The sequence below is a fragment of the Grus americana genome, chromosome 1 (assembly GCF_028858705.1).
Source record: "Grus americana isolate bGruAme1 chromosome 1, bGruAme1.mat, whole genome shotgun sequence".
NCBI classification, from domain to species: Eukaryota; Metazoa; Chordata; class Aves; order Gruiformes; family Gruidae; genus Grus; species Grus americana.
The window spans coordinates 54,367,908-54,386,255 of record NC_072852.1 but is presented as its reverse complement, the minus strand read 5'-3'; the positions used below and the strand labels follow the sequence as shown (position 1 = coordinate 54,386,255).

The window sequence follows — 18,348 nt, the reverse complement described above, 5'->3', positions numbered from 1 at the left end:
CAATACACGATATAAGCAAAAATCTGCCCCTTGACTTGTATTCCAGTTTGATAGAGGCCACGACTAGCTGTTTTACAGGAAAGACTTTGCAGGCAATTGTGATACAGCCCTACAAGGGAATTTTTTGTCTTAACTGCTGTTAGTTAGTGCTTGGCTGACATACTCAGCTATTTCTACTCAATCTCAAATTTTAGGTAAATAGAAGTTTCTGCTTTGCAGGATCTTTTTTTTATATATATATATATATATATGAAACCTTAGTTCAGTTTTATTTAAATCTGTAAGTCAGCATTTTATTTAACTCTTTGTATAGTTTTATCATTTATGCTGCTTGCCAGCGATGATTTAGGTAAATATTTTGGTTGATTGCATTACATTCAGAACTTGATAATTAGGTAGAACTCAATAATTTAGTAGTTCAGATAATGAATTATTTCATTTATCACCCCTCAATTTTCTCCATGTATTAATTTTGTTACCATACTGATTTGGCTAGTTTGCTCTGATAGTTTCCACAGTTATTTCTAGTTTTTAACTGTTTTTTCTTGATGAAACACAACTATTTTGCTGCTCATTCAATTTTGCAAGTTAGCATGTATTATAGACCATGAATCAGTCTCTGACCATCACCATGTTTTAATTTTTGGTATGTTGAATTGGTTGCTTATGTCTGTTTCTTGTTCCTCAATATCTGCTTAATATTTAACAAAACTTAACTCTTCATCTCATGACTATTTGCTTTCTATAAGCCTATGGTGCTGTGTTTTGGCAAAGGCTTTTTGACATTAAAATTAAATGTCAGCTGTTTTTTGTTTAGTAATTATTTTTTTCAACACAAATTTTAGGATACTGATTAAAGGGCTTTTCTTTTTAATTGCTGCAGTTGTTCTTACCCTCCCTTCTCTCTTTTTTTCTTTTTTTTTTTTCTATTGTATTTATTGATATGTGGTAATGCTTTTAGTTGTGACAGACTGGGTCCAAAGTAATTACATCAATCCAAAACTTTTCAAAACATAAAGTAGCTGTATGTAGAAGTAGCCTTAAATGGCCAGGAAAGGTGCAATCCACAGATCTATATACAGAAAACATTACAGTGTCTTCTGTTTCTTTTCACTCCTTGTGGATCACTTTCTTTGAAGCTTTTGAATTAAAAAGAGGATAAGGGTCCACCTTTTGGGGCCAAACTAGAGGATCTGGTGAAGGCAGTTGGGAAAAACTCCCATGGTATAAGTTCAGGGCTTTTGCTATGAACTGAGAACCTTGGAAGTAAGAAAATGATTAAATATATCTTTGAATGTAAGCTCTTGTAGGGGAGGGGATTAAAAAAATAATAATTGAATATTCTTGTAATGCATGTGGAAGTTCATTAGCTTTCTTAGTTTTTAACAGGCTGTTTAGACAATTCCATTATTTCTATTCTGTTTCATTCTTAGCTAAATATAGACCAGTCTTTTTTTCCACTTCATAAATTGTGTAGGTGAAACAACTGAGAAACCGTGCTGATGAAGATGCTCGCATGATCCACATGAGTATTCAGATGGGTAATGATCCACCTATTTCCCTTCGGAGAGACCTGGAGCATTTAATGCTTTTAGTAAGCCCTATTTTCTTTTAAAATATTGTGGCAAAAAGTGATTGTGACTTTCCTTCTTCATCAGAAAACCCATATCTGAATCATAACATGCAGTACTGAATCTTTCCCTTTTTTAATTAGAGGGATTTTTTTTTCTTAATTTAAGACACTTTCTATAACTTTTCATGTAAAGGAATTAATTTACTGCCTTGGCTTCTGATGTTAATGAAGTGTCATTTAATTCTTGTTTCCTAAGTAAATACTGCGTTGCTTTTTATGTTTCAAGAATTCTTGAGCTGAAGTTATTTTACAAAACATTTAAGTATCTAAGATTTAACCTATAATATGATTATCTTAACATATATCTATTATCTTAAGCCATCATATTTTAACATAACTTAGAAATAGGAATTTTAAGACAGTAGGCTATCACTGGAGTTGAGATCTGGCTAAATGCATGGAAGTTCTTTGGAATGGAACACCTTTGTGTATTTAGACCTTAATGTTTACACAGTGTTTTATGTTTCTGTAAGTCTTCAAATTTCTCCCTATTTACTGTGGGTAAACTCTAATTAGGTTTTAGGGGTTTTCCCCCACTATTGACAATTATTCTGATAATTTTTGTTGTGTTGATATATTTGTAATGAGAATTTTGGAAGACTGTTTTGTGTTTGCTGTAGAGTAGGCTAGGTAAGGTGACCCCATTAAGGCTGCTGGAATTAAAAATTCTGTAATTTCAGTACAATTTTGACCACAAGCGTCCATTTAAAAGAAAGTGCTTTCTGTTTCTGTCATATTTTTTAAATAAAATAAAGAAAATTGAAATAAAATAAAACTGAAAGAAAATTTAAATAATGTTTGTTCAAATATTAGTTTTTAAGGTTACCTAACTGTGCTTTCAAAAAAAACCCACATCAGAAAACAGATTTGTATATTGAACTGGTACATCTTATATTTTTTGTTCATTAATAAATTAAAAACTTATATATTTCCCCTGAATTAGCACAAAACTGTACAAGTATGCAATTTTCAATATAGCAGTCTAATATAGGGATTAATTGTCTTTTCCAAAAGTAGTCCTTTAGGTTATAGGACATTAAGATGAAAATTTATAGTGAAATGCTTTCTTAAGTAGCTCTGAGATGTGTAGTAAGCTTAAACGAAGAACTAGAAATGCAAATTTACTCTGAGAAATTTGTATGTTCAGATAACAGGTAAGATTTCTAATCCTGATACTGGCTAACTTTCTTTTCAAGTTAATATATCAAGGTACGCAAATGGTTATTTAAGGAGAAATGACACGGTTTTCTTAGCAATGTTTTAATCTATAATAAGTAGATAGAAAGTTATGAAAGTTTCACTTAGTGTGCATTCTGAATTTCTCTGGCTGTCATTTGTTCTGATATTGTTATTTAGAAGCTGTCATTTTCAGAGAGTTTTAAGGAATGAAACACCAGCTGTGGGAAGCTTTGTCTCTCAGATGTGTTTGGCTTATCTAGAAGCAGTGCTTATTGTTGAAGTAATCATTTTTTCTTTATATAGTTGATATTTTTCTAACATCTTCCTTTCTCTGCTAGATTGCTGAATTGTATAGGAAAGACCCCTTTAATCTGGAACTTGCCCTTGAATACTGGTGTCCATCAGAGCCTTTGCAGACATCGACCATCATGGGGTCCTACCTTGGAGTGGCTCATCAGCGACCCCCTCAGCGCCAGGTTATCTAGATTTTCTTGAGTAATTACTATTAACTTTAATTTCAGGTAATAAAAAAAGAGGCAACAAAGTTTTTGGTTTCTTTATTACAGCTAGCCTCTAAGAAGACATTTTCTTTTATCAGTGGCTTATCTGTATGTGTCCAGACATGACATGGTTATTGTTGCTTGCTCTAAAATGAGCTACTGCCGGTCATTCATGGTTGTCCATAAACGTAGTAAGAAAGAGTCCTGACAAGCCTCTTTGAAAATTTTGTTTAGGTCTGATTTTGTTGCAGTTGCTAATTGAATTATGATAACAGTACTCTTGTGTTTTCTTTCTGATGACCTCTCCACACCTTTTTGGTGTAAATGAGAAGTTAAATTCTTTAACTATAAAACAACCTTATTAACTGTAATTGATAGTATTTTGGGGGGTAAAAATCCATAAGAATATTGCAATTATTTAAAGCCCAAAGGTAATAGCCCAAGAGAGACAGAACTTAAAATTAGAATGAAGAAGCAATCTAAACAGATGAACAAGTATTCCAAAACTCTTTGAATACCTGGGATGCTGTCAGCATTCAATGCTTCTTGAAGGACTGTGCAGCATTAGGCAAAACCTTGTATAAGACATATTGGACACATCCCAAGACCCACCCAGAATACAGGCAACTTAAGTTAGGGCCTTGTGCAAACTGCAAACACCCTAATGTGACCCTGGGAGGAACCACTGTGTGTGTGAGTTACTGTGCAAGGATATGACAAGTGTAGTGAAATCATTCCCAGTATCACTTAACTTGCATTGTGAGATGTGTTAATTATACTGCTGTGCAGCATTTCTGAGCTGAAGTAAATTTTATCACTAGAAATACAGAATTGGAGACTTAGTGTACTTTGCAATGGCATGATTTAATTAGTTTTGTTTTTTTCCTCTTTGAAACATGTTTTTTACCTACAGGGGAACTGAATAGGCCAGTCTAAAAAGGAATTTTTTCCTTTTTTTCGAGTTGTGATTCCACCCCTCTACTACACCCTGATTACATTAGAATCTGTTTTCTGACTTTGGCTGCCAATTGTTTTCCTAAAATACTCAGATTTAATTTTATTTTTTTTAAACGCTGATCTTTATTTGTTCTAGGTTGTCTTGTCAAAGTTTGTTAGGCAAATGGGAGATCTACTTCCTTCCACAATTTACATCCCATACTTGAAAATGCTGCGGGGACTGGCTAGTGGGCCTCAGTGTGCTCATTACTGCTTTAGTTTGCTAAAAGTCAATGGCAGTAGTCATGGTAAGAAAAGTGACACTTCAGCTCTTTCTCAACTCTTTTTCTTTAGAAAAGTACAGAGACTCATTTGAAATAAATTATGGCTTCATACTTTTAATATTTCATTATTAGTACAAAGATGAAATTGGAAGGCTTTGTTTGAAAGTGTAATCTGGAAAAAAAAAAACCACTGATGAGATAATTAAATGTCTGAGCACCTTAGCAAGTAATTCACATAATGAAATAATACATTTTTTTAAAAAAGCTGCATCTTAATACCATGAGATGCAGAATATCAATAGTGCTTATTGTAAAATAGAAAATTAGTAGTATCTTTAAGTTGTATATTTTGTAAACATATTTATCTTTCCTGAGCTGACTTTTTTCAGAAGCACTCTATTCTGTTAGAATTTTTTCATACATGTAATATAATAGCACTTTCTCAAAATAAGAGATGCTAGTCAGTCCTGTGTTTTGCATTAATTTTGCATTGATCAAACTGGAAAAAAAACCCCTACTTTTGAAGATATCAACAATGCTGCAAACATTCTGATTCATAGAACAGAAAACTTACTTGTACTGGCTTTTCATATTAGCACCTTTCTGTCTCTATTAAAAGACCAAAACCAAACAAAAAATCCAACAACAAAAAAAACCCAGACCAAAACCACTAATTTCAGAAACAATAGCTTTACTTTGAAAGTTTTTTCTTTTCAATTTAACTATCCTGCTTGTCACCCTGTAAAAGAGTAGAAAGAAAATGTCAACTGTTTGTCACTTTTCTAGCGGAAAACATCCAAGGAGCAGGTGGCAGCCCTGTCTCCTGGGAGCATTTCTTCCACTCTTTGATGCTTTATCATGAGCACTTAAGGAAAGACTTGCCAAGTGCAGACAGTGTCCAGTATCGTCACCTGCCTCTCCGAGGTATCACACAGAAAGAACAGGATGGATTAATTGCCTTTTTGCAGCTGACCACTGTTATAGTAAATTGGGTAAGCAACCTTTTATTTGGTTTTCTTTGCTAATGCATTTTTTTTCTTGCAAAACATCATCATTCAACTATGAAGTTCCCTTGACCAAAAAGGTATGTGGGGCAAATTTACCTAGCAGTTGTTGTCATCAGTGAACTTCAAAAGTATGGGAAGCGTCAGGAATAACCATTATGACCAAACACGCAGTCCAGGTGAAGCAGGAAGAGATGACACCTTTTCCTGTGTTGCTGGTGTTACTGATTTTCTTGCTTTCCTGACACTTTGGTGTAATGGAGATGTCTTTCAGAAGTGAGGTATGTTCAGAAGAAATGACTACAGAGTAGAACTTTTTTTGCATTTAATTAAGAGTTTCAAAAGGCAAAAATAATAGATGAATTTAAAAGGAGATGGTAGAAATTTGGCAAGGAAACTCATCAACTGTGAAACTTGCCTACTGAGTTGAATTTAAAATGTCCCCAAACCAAGAGTGTAAAATGTGTCATGAATTGACTGGAAGAGATTTCCAAGAGAAAAAAACTGCAATGCAGACTTTAAATTGCGAATTGTCTGGGTAATTCTGGACAGTGTGGAATTCGGCTCTTCAGTACCCACCAGACTCTGCAGCCAAAAAATTCTATGATGTAATAAGATACCCTTGGTTTTGCTGACACAAACACAAACAGATCAGTGAAACTAATTAGGCTTTTTAAAAATCATCCTTGGTGGTGGTAATAATGGGGTGTTCCGATGTGAGCTGCCATGTCAGCATTGGATAAGCGTGGGGAAAAATAAACTTAAAACTACTATTTCCTGGTGTCATCAAACCATAACCTGGGAAGAAGTAAATTTGTTCTAAGGATGCAGAGAGTTATCGTTTGAGGCTAGAGGCTTGTTCCTGTCCAATGGTTCATCTGAGAGTCTCAAATTAGCTTACACTGGTGATGAGCCTGCTCTTAGACTTAAACAAACTCATATAAGTTCCTAGCAAATGTCCGAATGCAATTTAAATTCATAATAGAAACATTGAGTCGCTCTACCAGTGCTTGAAGAAGCTGTCTAGAGTGTAAGCACTTAAACTTATTTAAGACTAATGCCATGAATATGTCTACTAAAAAATTTAATATTTGGGTTGTTATAAGAAGTTTATACTACGCACATATTTTTTTCTGTATGGATAGGCACAATTTTAGAACTCATAAGTCATTAAACTGGGCTTTTTGTTTAATTAAAATTGTTTGGTTTGTAATGGTCTGCCATTCTTCTGATGTTTCGTGTACCTTCAAGTGTGAAGCAGAGTCGTTGATACTGAACTGTGAGTTAGAGATTGTAAGACGTGAATGATCGTCAAAGTAATAATCTGCAGTTTTGTTTTCTGTTGAACTCCATAGAGCGAGAATGCTCGCCTGGCTCTTTGTGAGCACCCTCAGTGGACACCAGTAGTGGTCATTCTGGGACTTCTGCAGTGCAGCATTCCTCCTATTTTGAAAGCAGAGCTATTAGAAACCCTTACTGCTTTTGGAAGGTCTCCTGAAATAGCTGCTTCACTCTGGCAATCCCTGGAATATACACAGGTATTTTAAGATTTTCAGTGCTTAGAACTATAGCATCCCAATCTGTTGAAATTGTCCATGTATTTGAAACAGTATTGTATTTCCTCCTTAATTTTCTTTTTGCTATTGTTGAATGTAGTTTTTTTTCACTTAGTTAATGCAGTTCTTACTATGAAACAATTTTGAAAATGACAGTATGGTTTTATGCCTCAGAGATCTCATTGGCTGTGCTTATTTTACATAAATACAGGTTTTCTAACAGACAGTCCTGTGTGTTCAATATGTTTTTTCTTCGGTGTATGTCATCAGTGATAAATATTCTGTAGGTTACATATTTTTCTGTTTGGGGTTTTTTTTGGTGTGTAATATTCTTCTAGTGTGAGTGATGCTTATAGAAGGAAGGGGCTGGCTAAAAAGCTCCACTTTCAGGCATTTAATTATCAGAAGAAATTAATTGTAATTTACAGGATGTTGTTGCCAACTTTCACGTTTAGATGGCAAATGTCAGATATATATATATTAAAAGCGCTACCTTTTTAAAAAGTGTTTTGATTTCAGAGAAAAATTTTAAATATGAATCCTAAGGAAGATGAATATCAAATGAAAATTATCTCAATGTAGTTAATTCAAAAATCACAATGGTGTGGGCTTATTTTATAGCCTGTATTATGGTTCAAACTAATTGCTGTTTTATTTGGAAGAACTCAAGGCATTTGAACAACTGCTAGTTTATTGTTAATTACTAATAAGAAGACTCTAACAATAATATAGTATTTTAAATGCTCACCACCTTTGCTTTCTAATTTGTGATATTTTAAAAAATATACTGTTGTAAGAGATAACAAGAAAAATGTCTTTCCCCCAGCCAATATAAGACACAAATCAACGTAAAAGTATTTCTGCTCTTTGTTTTGTTTAACAATAAACACACTGCGGATCTTTGAGGATGTAAAGGTAGAAGCATACAATTGTACAACATAAAATCCAGCCTTTCAGACAGGAAAATCTTTTTACCTTTTAGGAGGATTTAGGAAACCTCTTCTTACAGCTAAAAATTGATGAGTGACTTTTAGTCCTGATAGAAATAATGGAGATGCACTTTGATTGTATGAAATTTATTGTTTGTTTGTTTTCATTTCTCTTTCTGTTTTGAAGATACTACAGACTGTGAGAAGTCCAGGCCAGAGACAAGCAATTGGTATTGAGGTAAGGGTTTCTGTGTACGTAGGCAGCTTCTCTAACCATCTGCATATGAGTTTGGGAAACACTTACAGAGGCTGCATCTGCTGCTGCGTCCATCGGAAACCCTTGGAATAAGCACTGTCATTTCGCTGCTTCTTAATTTACTCTCAGGCCTACTTGTAATTTCTGGAATTTTTATCCATTTATGAATCTAGTGCAGCTTCATATGAGTACCAGAGCAGCATTAAACCCTCAAATTCCTTAGGAGCACTTCTTATTAAGATTTTCCTATTTTCCTAATTTGGCCTCACTTTTATTATGTCTTAGTACAGCTCACTTCACTTTTAATAAAAAGTGATAAATAAAAGCAAAGTATGTAAACGTTGAAGCATATTTTCTAGTAGCTCGGAAATGAATGAAGAATGTGTTGATGAACTGAAGAGTACTGTTGCTTCACTGCTTTTGCTTTGTTTGTGATGTACTGTAGACAAAAATGCAGCAAAGTCAATTCACTGTAAAGTAATTCACAGATGATGCTCTTATGTTATCTGTTCTCACGTTTCTTCCTCCTTCAAAATCTTTGTTTTTTCTCCTGTTTTTTCTGTTCTGTTGGGAAGGTTGAACTGAATGAGATTGAGTCCCGATGTGAGGAATATCCTTTAACCCGTGCCTTCTGTCGACTCATCAGCACGCTAGTGGAGAGTTCATTCCCCTCTAATTTGGGAGCGGGTCTCCGCCCACCAGGCTTTGATCCCTATCTCCAGTTCCTCAGGGACTCTGTGTTTCTCCGATTCCGCACCAGAGCTTACCGGAGAGCTGCTGAAAAAGTAATTTTTGTTTGAAAATCTTTTTTTTAGGATGTAGTTAAAATTATTTGGCTCTGCTGATGTCTTACATCTGCTTGAAAAGCTGTGCAGGTTTGCTGCAGCAGAGGTAACCTGGAGCAGTTCATAGTTTTGATTCTGTAAAACGTGATTTTTCAACTCATGGGTCATCAGGATCTATAAGCTACTTCTAAGGAGCCTGTATAAAGTATCCTTTAAAAAAAAAAAGTTTGTATTTCTGTTAAATTTCAATTTGCTATACAGGATTCTGCAACTCTACTACATGGCTAATGACTTCTGAACATCACGTGCCCAAATCCACAAGTCAGATTTGTCCTTTCCTCATTGTTACTTCAGAGAATATTTCTGACTTGCTGAACCAAGGAATTTGAGTTTCTTTTGTGATCCTTCTGGATGAAAGTGCATGCTAAATTGTATCCTGGAAGATATTAATGATCTGTCACTAGCTGTATACCTATTAAAGACTCTTCATTGCTTGTAGTTTCAGTATACTAATATGTATATTGTATAATAGAGCCCAAAGTAGGCAATAAATCTACTTTGGTGTTCCATTTTACTTCAGAAAGAAAGCTTGCCCATTCAAATTATTTGACATGATGAATTATAATTGTTGGATAGTATTTCAGAATTGGATGGTCATGCCGTACTTCTGATCTGGTACATCACTGCACTGCCTGTTGTATTCTTTGTCATCCTGGTCTTGTTGCTGCAGTATCAGTCTTATTCTGTGTATGACTTTTTTTTCTTCATTTTGTGATTATCTACAGTGGGAAGTAGCTGAGGTAGTTCTGGAAGTGTTTTACAAATTGCTGCGGGACTATGAACCTCAACTTGAAGATTTTGTGGACCAATATGTGGAGTTACAAGGTTAACTTGTTCATTTATTCACTGACAAACAGAATCGTAACTTGCGTTGATGTCTTGCCTCTATCTTGTGGTCTTGTATAATATTGTAATTAAGCTGGTGGAAAGCTAGTCCAAGGCTTTAAGATAGGAAGACGTTCAAAAAATGTCCACATGCTATCAGGAGCTATGTTGCTGATTCAGTAGGGCTTCATGTACACTATTTCCTACTTCCCTAGCTCTACTAGGAGGATATTTTCTGTGTCTCTTGCATTGCTCATTTGATTAATGAGCAGCATTTGATGCTTAAGGACAAAACCAAGGTGATTTTTGTTCCTCTGGATTTCTTTGGTCTATACCTAAACCACCACTATTCATAGGGTTAATTTAAAGGTGTCAGTGTATTTGATATATCCTCTAATATTAATATTATTGATATATTAATTATTCAGAGCAGACAGTAGCAGTAGAATTATGAGCTGAAGTAATTTAATTCTGGACAACTATTCTTTAAAAGGCCAAAGTAGATGGCAGTTACCTCATTATAGGAAAATTAAGGCTTATTTGGGCTGCAGATTTTTTTTAATACTAAGTTTCTTCTTTAACATTGAATGCCAGCCTGATGCCTGTGGATTTGCTTGTAGCAATAGAGAGCTATAAGAACCACTTCTTAAGTGAACAACAACTTTAAGACATACCTCTCCAGTGAGCTTGCCTCAGTCTGGGAGGCCTCTGTGCCCTGTACTTTGACAGACAGTTCCTGGGAGCTTAACTGGCTTGAGCAATTTCTGTTAGCTCATTCCTGGCCTCCGCTAGTCCTTCACCTTGTGTGATTCGTGAGTTACATGGTGTATTGGAGAAACAGGTTAAAACCGATCTTTTTTTACTAGATCCATTTCCTGAACTGATTCAGAGTGTGGCTCCACAGTGGCATGGCATATCTATTGGCATGTCAGGGAACAGCACAAGCACGGAATGAATGGAAGGAGAAGGGGTTGTTTAAGCTGATGCCAAAAGAAACTACAGCCTCATTCTCACTTGCACATTAAAAAAGATTTTTACTGCTCTCCTGCTTTTATCTACCATAGTCTACTAGGAGACCAGATAAACCAGAAAAATGAGTCTTGACTTTTCCTTTTATTTTGTTTTATGAGGGTCTTTGACTTTTAGGCTAGTCATTCATTTTTGCATACATTGTTGCAACAGACATGCAGGGATCTGTACACTATGAGCATCAGGGGTTCAGTGGACCTTCTCAGCTTTGATTTCTGGAAATGCTTTCTCCCCTCATCCAGGGTCTTCATGCAGGTTTGAGGTGATGGAAACTTTTTCCAGTTACTTTTCAGTCTTGCAAAGCCATTTATGTCAACGATAAAAGGAAGACTAGGGAAAATGTGGGCCCCCTCTGGAAGGAAATGGGAGACCTGGTTACTTGGGATACGGAGAAGGTTGAGGTACTCAATGACTCTTTTGCCTCAGTCTTCACCGGCAAGTGCTCTCTCTAGCCGCACTGCCCAAGTCACAGAAGGCAAAGACAGGGACTGGGAGAAAGAAGAACCGGCTTTTGTAGGAGAAGATCGGGTTCCAGACCGTCTAAGGAACCTGAAGGTCCACAAGTCCGTGGGACCTGATGAGCTGCATCCACAGGTCCTGAGTGAACTGGTGGATGAAGTTGTAAAGCCACTATCCATCATAGTTCAGAAGTCGTAGCAGTCCAGTGACATACCCACTGACTGGAAAAGGGGAAACATAACCCCATTTTTAAAAAGGGAAAAAAGGAAGACCCAGGGAACTACAGGCTGGTCAGTCTGACCTCTGTGCCTGGCAAGAGCAGACCCTCCTGGAGACTATGCTCAGGCACATGGAAAATAAGGAGGTGACTGGTGAAAGCCAACATGGCTTCACTAAAGGCAAATCATGCCTGACAAATTTGGTGGCCTTCTCTGATGGGGTTACAGTGTTGGCGGACAAAGGAAGAGTGACAGACATCATCTGCCTGGACTTGTGCAAGGCATTTGACACTGTCCTGCATGACGTCCTTGTCTCTAAATTGGAGAGATGTGGATTCGATGGATGGACCACTCGGTGGAGAAGGAATTGGCTGGATGGTTACACTCAAAGAGTTGTGGTCAATGGCTCAATGTCCAAGTGGAGAACGGTGACGAGTGGCGTTCCTCAGGGGTCGGTACTGGGACAGGCACCGTTTAACATCTTTGTTGGCGACAGGGACAGCGGGATCGAGTGCACTCTCAGCAAGTTTGCCGACGACACCAAGCTGTGTGGTGTGGTCGACACGCTGGAGGGAAGGGATGCCATCCAGCGGGACCTTGACAGGCTTGAGAGGTGGGCCCATGTGAACCACATGAAGTTCAACAAGGCCAAGTGCAAGGTCATGCGCATGGGTTGGTGCAATCCCAAGCACGACTATAGGCTGGGCGAGGAATGGATTGAAAGCAGCCCTGAGGAGAAGGACTTGGGGGTGTTGGTTGATGAAAAGCTTAACATGAGCCGGCAATGTGCAATTGCAGCCCAGAAAGACAACCGTGTCCTGGGCTGCATCAAAAGACGTGTGACCAGCAGGTCGAGGGAGGTGATTCTGCCCCTCCACTCTGCTCTTGTGAGACCCCACCTGGAGTACTGCATCCAGCTCTGGGGGCCCCAACATAAGAAAGACATGGACCTGTTGGAGACAGTCCAGAGGAGGGCCACGAAGCTGATCCAGAGGGCTGGAGCACCTCTCCTATGAAGAAAGGTTGAGGGAGTTGGGGTTGTTCAGCCTGGAGAAAAGAAGGCTCTGGGGAGACCTAATTGCGGCCTTCCAGTACCTGAAGGAGGTCTACAAGAAGCTGGAGAGGGACTGTTTACAAGGTTGTGTAGTCATAAGATGAGGGGTAATGGGTTTAAGCTGAAGGAGGGTCGATTTAGATTAGATGTTAGAAAGAAATTCTTTACTGTGAGGGTGGTGAGGCACTGGAACAGGTTGCCCAGAGGGGTTCCGGATGCCCCTTCCCTGGAAGTGTTCAAGGCCAGGTTGGATGGGGCTTTGGGCAACATGCTCTAGTGGAGGGTGTCCCTGCCCATGGCAGGGGGGTTGCAACTAGCTGATCTTTGAGGTCCCTTCTAACCCAAACCATTCTATGATTAATGTAGGTCCACTGTGATATAAAGTCCTAGTATTGATTTGAATCCGAGGTCAGATCTACTTACGGAAAGTCTTAACAGGTTAATGTTGACATTGCTATTAGATATTGAAAAGTAATGGTAATTGCCATTACTACTCTTCCCAAAGTTCTAAAATTACCTAAATGACTAATGTGTAAAGAAAAGCTCTGAGGACTTTCTATGCAGTATGTTTCATCTGTTTAGACATTGCTTACAACAACAAGGACTGTTATGTTTGTAGCTCAGGCTAGCTTGAGTAATGGAAGTTTTTTCCATTAGATGTTAATTTTTTTTCCCTTTCTCTCTTTTCAGGAGAAGAAATAATAGCATATAAACCACCTGGATTCAATTTGATGTATCATCTATTGAATGAGTCCCCAATGCTGGAACTGTCCCTTAGTTTGCTAGAAGAAGGGGTTAAGCAGCTTGATACTTATGCTCCGTTTCCTGGTATGTGCCTGGAATTTATTTTTCACGTGAAGTTAAAATGCATACTAAGTAGAATTTAAAGCTGACACTGTGTATCTTCAACTTGATGTTGTTTCTCTTGCATATAAAAGAATATGTTTTGTGGGAAATTTTCCTAGTAGTAAACAACTGACAAGTTCGTTCTTGGTGCACGGCTTGATGAATAAGGTTTATGAATGTAGTCTATTTAACTGCTCCTTTGTTTTTCTTATGGTTCTTTGTTATTTGTGCACTGCAGGGAAGAAGCATTTAGAGAAAGCTGTACAGTATTGCCTTGCACTTCTAAACTTAACCCTACAGAAGGAGAATCTTTTTATGGATTTGTTGCGGGAGAGCCACCTTTCCCTTATTGTCACGCCACTGGAGCAGTTGCTTCAAGGAATCAATCCTCGCACTAAAAAGGCAGATCATGTGGTGAATATCGCTAGGTATGTGCAAAGTACTGAGAGGGCAGGAGTTTGAGACATGGAAATGTTTGGATCCTGGTCCTTTGATTAGTTTTACTAGTCAATGCTTCTCTTTGCACAGAGCATCTCTGAAAATTTTTTTTGTGGGGGAGGTGTCTTCACAGGTGGTATGATCTGTGTTTGGTCTAGTGCAAGATTGGGATCTGCATTTCTTTAATTTATTTTTTCCCCTCATCTTTTCTTCCTGGTTGCTTTATGTGCAGTGATTCTTTTGCATATAATATTCAATTTGCCTCAGATTTTGGTTGTCATAGAGTGAGAGAGTAAAACTTCATTTGGTTGCTACTTCAATTGTCCATTAGTTACTGTATTGGAAGTATCAGGCTAGTAATCTGAAACTCAGTTTCAAATGTGAAACTTTAGGATTTCCGCTTCCCACTGACACCTTCTGTTACTGTTTGATTTTGTAGTAACTTTACAGACAGGCCAACATGGATGAATGGTAGAATTGAATGCATAAAATGCAGTGATATTCTGACATGGAATGAGCTAAAAAATTAAACTCTTTCTATATACCTGGTTTTGTCTTTCATTTATATTACTTTTTTCATGTAACAGTAGTCAACAAGTAGTTTAAAAAAGCATGCCTTTTAAGATGTTTTCAATTTTTTTTTTTCTTGCCTATTTTGGGTATGTGCAGTAGTTGATTTTTAGCTAGTTTTGGTTTTCAGTGATGTTCATTTCTATGTGATCTGAAGTTATTTTCTCCATGTTTCTTGTGTGAGCCTGTGATCAGCTGTGTTAACTTATCCTGCAGTCTTTGAGGTAGACTTTGGATAAGAAGAATGGAAAAAATTCCAGGAGAGATTATTATCACTACTCAGCCTATTACCCTCCTTTTGATGGAGTAGCATTAAGTGCTTCATATAGAGTTAAATTTTATTTGTAGCTTTAACGTTTTCTCATGTAGTTTGATTTGTAAATGTTTTAGTTCTAAATGTTGTTTAATTTATCATCTGTACATTACCATCCTGAAACAGTAAAATTCTCAACAATTTCATTACAATAATCTTGTATTTTTGAAGGTATCTTTATCATGGAAACAGCAATCCTGAACTGGCTTTTGAAAGTGCCAAGATTTTGTGCTGTATTTCTTATAATTCCAACATCCAGATAAAGCTAGTTGGTGATTTCACACATGATCAGGTAACTACCCTTTCTTTGGATCTGGAAACAGAAACTAGTGGAGAAATACAGGTGCTTTAAAGGATAGGTTTCTAGATAAAGTACATTAAAAATGTATTTTGTCTACTTAGAGCTAAGAAGTCTTTTATTGTGGCATTGTGAAAAGCAACTACTTCATTAATTGAAAAAAAACCCAACAAAATCATGAATGTTTGCAAGAAGGAAAAGGACAAGATTCTTTGAGATACTGAGACTTCTTGACTTTATAGTCTTTAACCTGTGAGGACAATTTAGCATATGTGACAACAGTAGATTATTTCTTTTTCTGTTCAGTGGCTAATTACTAACCTATGCTTAGAACAGCTATGACTCTCAACTCCTGCTTATTAACTAGATTATATAATTTTTGTCTAGAACTTGTATCAACTTAAATGGAGGGAATTATGAAAGGTATTGTTTTTAATAATCTTAAAATCCTCTTCATTTCCATCCTTCCATTGTTGAATACAGAGTATTAGCCAGAAGCTGATGGCTGGGTTTGTGGAATGTTTGGACAATGAAGATGCAGAAGAATTAATTAACCCAGATGAGGGTATGTAAAAAGCTTTTTAGTAATGACTTACACTGTTGTCTTTTGTGTAGATGAAATTAATGAAAGAGGTGAAGAAAGTGATTTTTAAGTCAGAAAAACCTTTCTTGTTTTTTGTAGAATTGGACCTCTAACAGAATGAAAAGCACCAATGTCTTGTTAAGATATGTCCATAGTATGATGAGCCAGCTACAAACTGAGTCTGTTTTAAGAAGACAAGTACTTAACATTGCCTTGGATGAATTATTTAGAGCTGTATTAATAGTAATTTGAAATTTAGTTCTTGTATCCCTCTATGCTAAAATAAGTTGATGCCTTAGCTTTCTTGTATTGAACTTAAAGGCTCTGAGGATTATTCCATTAAATGGATTTCTTCATTATTCACCTTGTTTTGTTTTTTTTTGTTTTTTTTTAATCAAGAGCTGGAGCCTGAAAAGAAGCGGGCACGAATCCATCATGAAACAAGGATCCATATTCTGAATCTCCTTATCACCTCTCTTGAGTGTAGTCCTCCCAGCCTTGCTTTGTATCTCTTGGGCTATGAACTAAAGAAACCTGTCAGCACTACAAATCTGCAAGATCCAGGTATGAAGAGGAAAAGTTAATGGCATTTAATCAGTTCTGTTACCAACACTGAGAATATTAATTGGAAAATTCATGGGGAGAAGCAGTTCCTCTTAAGAAAAAGACAACAGGCCTTGTTCTAATTAAAAGATATGTTGATATCCAAATGCAGCATTTAAACAGCTTCAGGATCTGATCCTTTAAGTTGGATTTTGGAACAAACTTGAAATTAGAGTTGTGGGGGAAAATGATAATTTAGAAATGAAACCTTAATTTGTTTACTATTTTATGCAGTGTAGTTGTGTCCGCAGTACAAAGAAATCTGTTACCTATGACAACGTGGGAATCTACAGAGCAGATTGTCACTTTGAACTAGTTATACTACTTGACTACTATCCTGTCCCTCCTCAAACTCCTGTTTAAAATTAAGTATAGGGAAAAAAACCATTTTTACTCTTTAATGTTGTAAAAGAAAACATTTTAGAATATGTGGGTTTTCATTCTACTGCTAGGTATATTAATATATTTATATATTCATAATATATATATATGAGAATATGAACTTTAAAGCAACCGGGGTGACGTTTCTAATGTTTCTTGAATTGGTGAGAAAAAATAGTGTGTTAGTATGTGTCTTGTTTGCCTCCTCAGCTTCTAACTTGTATTCAGTACAAGACAGACATTGATAAACTTGAGCAAGTTCAGCAGAGATGATCAGGGGGCTGGAGCACTCAACCTCTGAGGAGAAGCTGAGGGAATGGGACTTCTTCAGCCTGGAGAGGAGAAGGCTTTGGGGGGACCTAATAGCAAGGACAAAGCCAGGCTCTTCAGAGGTGTGTGGCAGGAAGATGACAGAGAGTGGGCATAAATTACAGAATCATAGAATCGTTTAGGTTGGAAAAGACTGTTAAGATCATAGAGTCCAACCATAAACCTAACACTGCCAAGTCCCACTAAACCATGTCCCAAATTGAAACAAGAGAGGCCCCAGCTGGATATAGGAGAAACGTTTTCACCATGATGACAGTGAAGCAGTGGAGTGGGTTGGCCAGAGAGGTCATGCAGTCTTCATGCTTGGAAGTTTTCAAGACCCAACTGTATAAAGCTATGAACAATCTAGTCTGATATCATGACTGAGCAGTAGTTTGGAGTTGACACATCCTGGAGTCCCTTCCAATCTGAAGGATGAGATTCTTTCTTAACTGTTTTAAAGGATGTTTTATATGAACACATTTGAACAAACATTTGAGTTTAGCTATTTAGAGAATGTTTCTCATTATCTCCAGGTTTGTGTTGGACTCTGTGGCTCAGCAGTCTTTAGTCCTTCATAGTTCTAAATGAAAGGTGGATAGGACCTGAATTTTACTTGGAAAAAAAAGTTTTAGAGTTATTTGATACATCAGAAAGATGAAAAAAAGATGCCAACTTTTTTTTTTTTTTTCATCTTCAAAGTAGCTTACAATTGCAGAGCATGTTTTGGATATTTTGAAATTCCATAGTTACAGAATACAGGTAACTGATCTGCACCCACCCAGTTTTACAGGGTATCATACGTTAGGTCAGTGGTAGGGGACTTTGTCTCAAAGCCATGAGAGAGCCTTGAACACATCTTTTGAATTATCCCATTAATAATGTGAAGAAATAATGACTATAAGCCATTTGCCTCAAGATAATAGTTTCCTACTAAAGCATAAATTAGTGTCCCAACAGAGGAGATGATTTCCCTTGTAAGAACTGTGGTTATTAATGCCTTTACTGCTTCAGGACATCTTTCTGGGTTGATTAAAGAATTAATTTGCTAAAGGAAGAATGTAAAAAGACATGTTTTTATTTCAGTATTAAAATCTTCTCCCCCTTCCCCTTGGTTGCAGTGTCAGGTGCCTTTAGGAGCATTAGTCATAAAGTAGCTGTAGTTGTAAAATAAAGACTGGAGTTTAAAGCTCTTTAACTGAATACTTATTTGACAATTTCAATGTTTAAGAGCAAGAATTAAAATTTTCATTTGGTTCGTGCAGAATATTAAAGAATCAATTGAATCTCTCTTTTTTTT

At 36.8% G+C, this 18,348-nt stretch overlaps 1 protein-coding gene across 2 annotated transcripts in view; it reads left to right on the top strand.

Annotated features, from left to right (window-relative positions):
* The window catches only part of NUP205 (nucleoporin 205), a 54,219-nt gene that overhangs the window by 13,668 nt on the left and 22,203 nt on the right, over nucleotides 1-18,348 (top strand). For both annotated transcript variants that reach the window (XM_054839761.1, XM_054839753.1), the window contains exons 9-21: nucleotides 1,478-1,594; nucleotides 3,151-3,288; nucleotides 4,406-4,556; nucleotides 5,319-5,524; nucleotides 6,892-7,074; nucleotides 8,209-8,259; nucleotides 8,853-9,062; nucleotides 9,848-9,947; nucleotides 13,398-13,535; nucleotides 13,792-13,981; nucleotides 15,046-15,166; nucleotides 15,656-15,737; nucleotides 16,155-16,319. In XM_054839761.1, coding sequence (XP_054695736.1) covers nucleotides 1,478-1,594; nucleotides 3,151-3,288; nucleotides 4,406-4,556; nucleotides 5,319-5,524; nucleotides 6,892-7,074; nucleotides 8,209-8,259; nucleotides 8,853-9,062; nucleotides 9,848-9,947; nucleotides 13,398-13,535; nucleotides 13,792-13,981; nucleotides 15,046-15,166; nucleotides 15,656-15,737; nucleotides 16,155-16,319 — 1,852 coding nt within the window. The remainder of the gene's footprint in view (nucleotides 1-1,477; nucleotides 1,595-3,150; nucleotides 3,289-4,405; nucleotides 4,557-5,318; nucleotides 5,525-6,891; nucleotides 7,075-8,208; nucleotides 8,260-8,852; nucleotides 9,063-9,847; nucleotides 9,948-13,397; nucleotides 13,536-13,791; nucleotides 13,982-15,045; nucleotides 15,167-15,655; nucleotides 15,738-16,154; nucleotides 16,320-18,348) is intronic.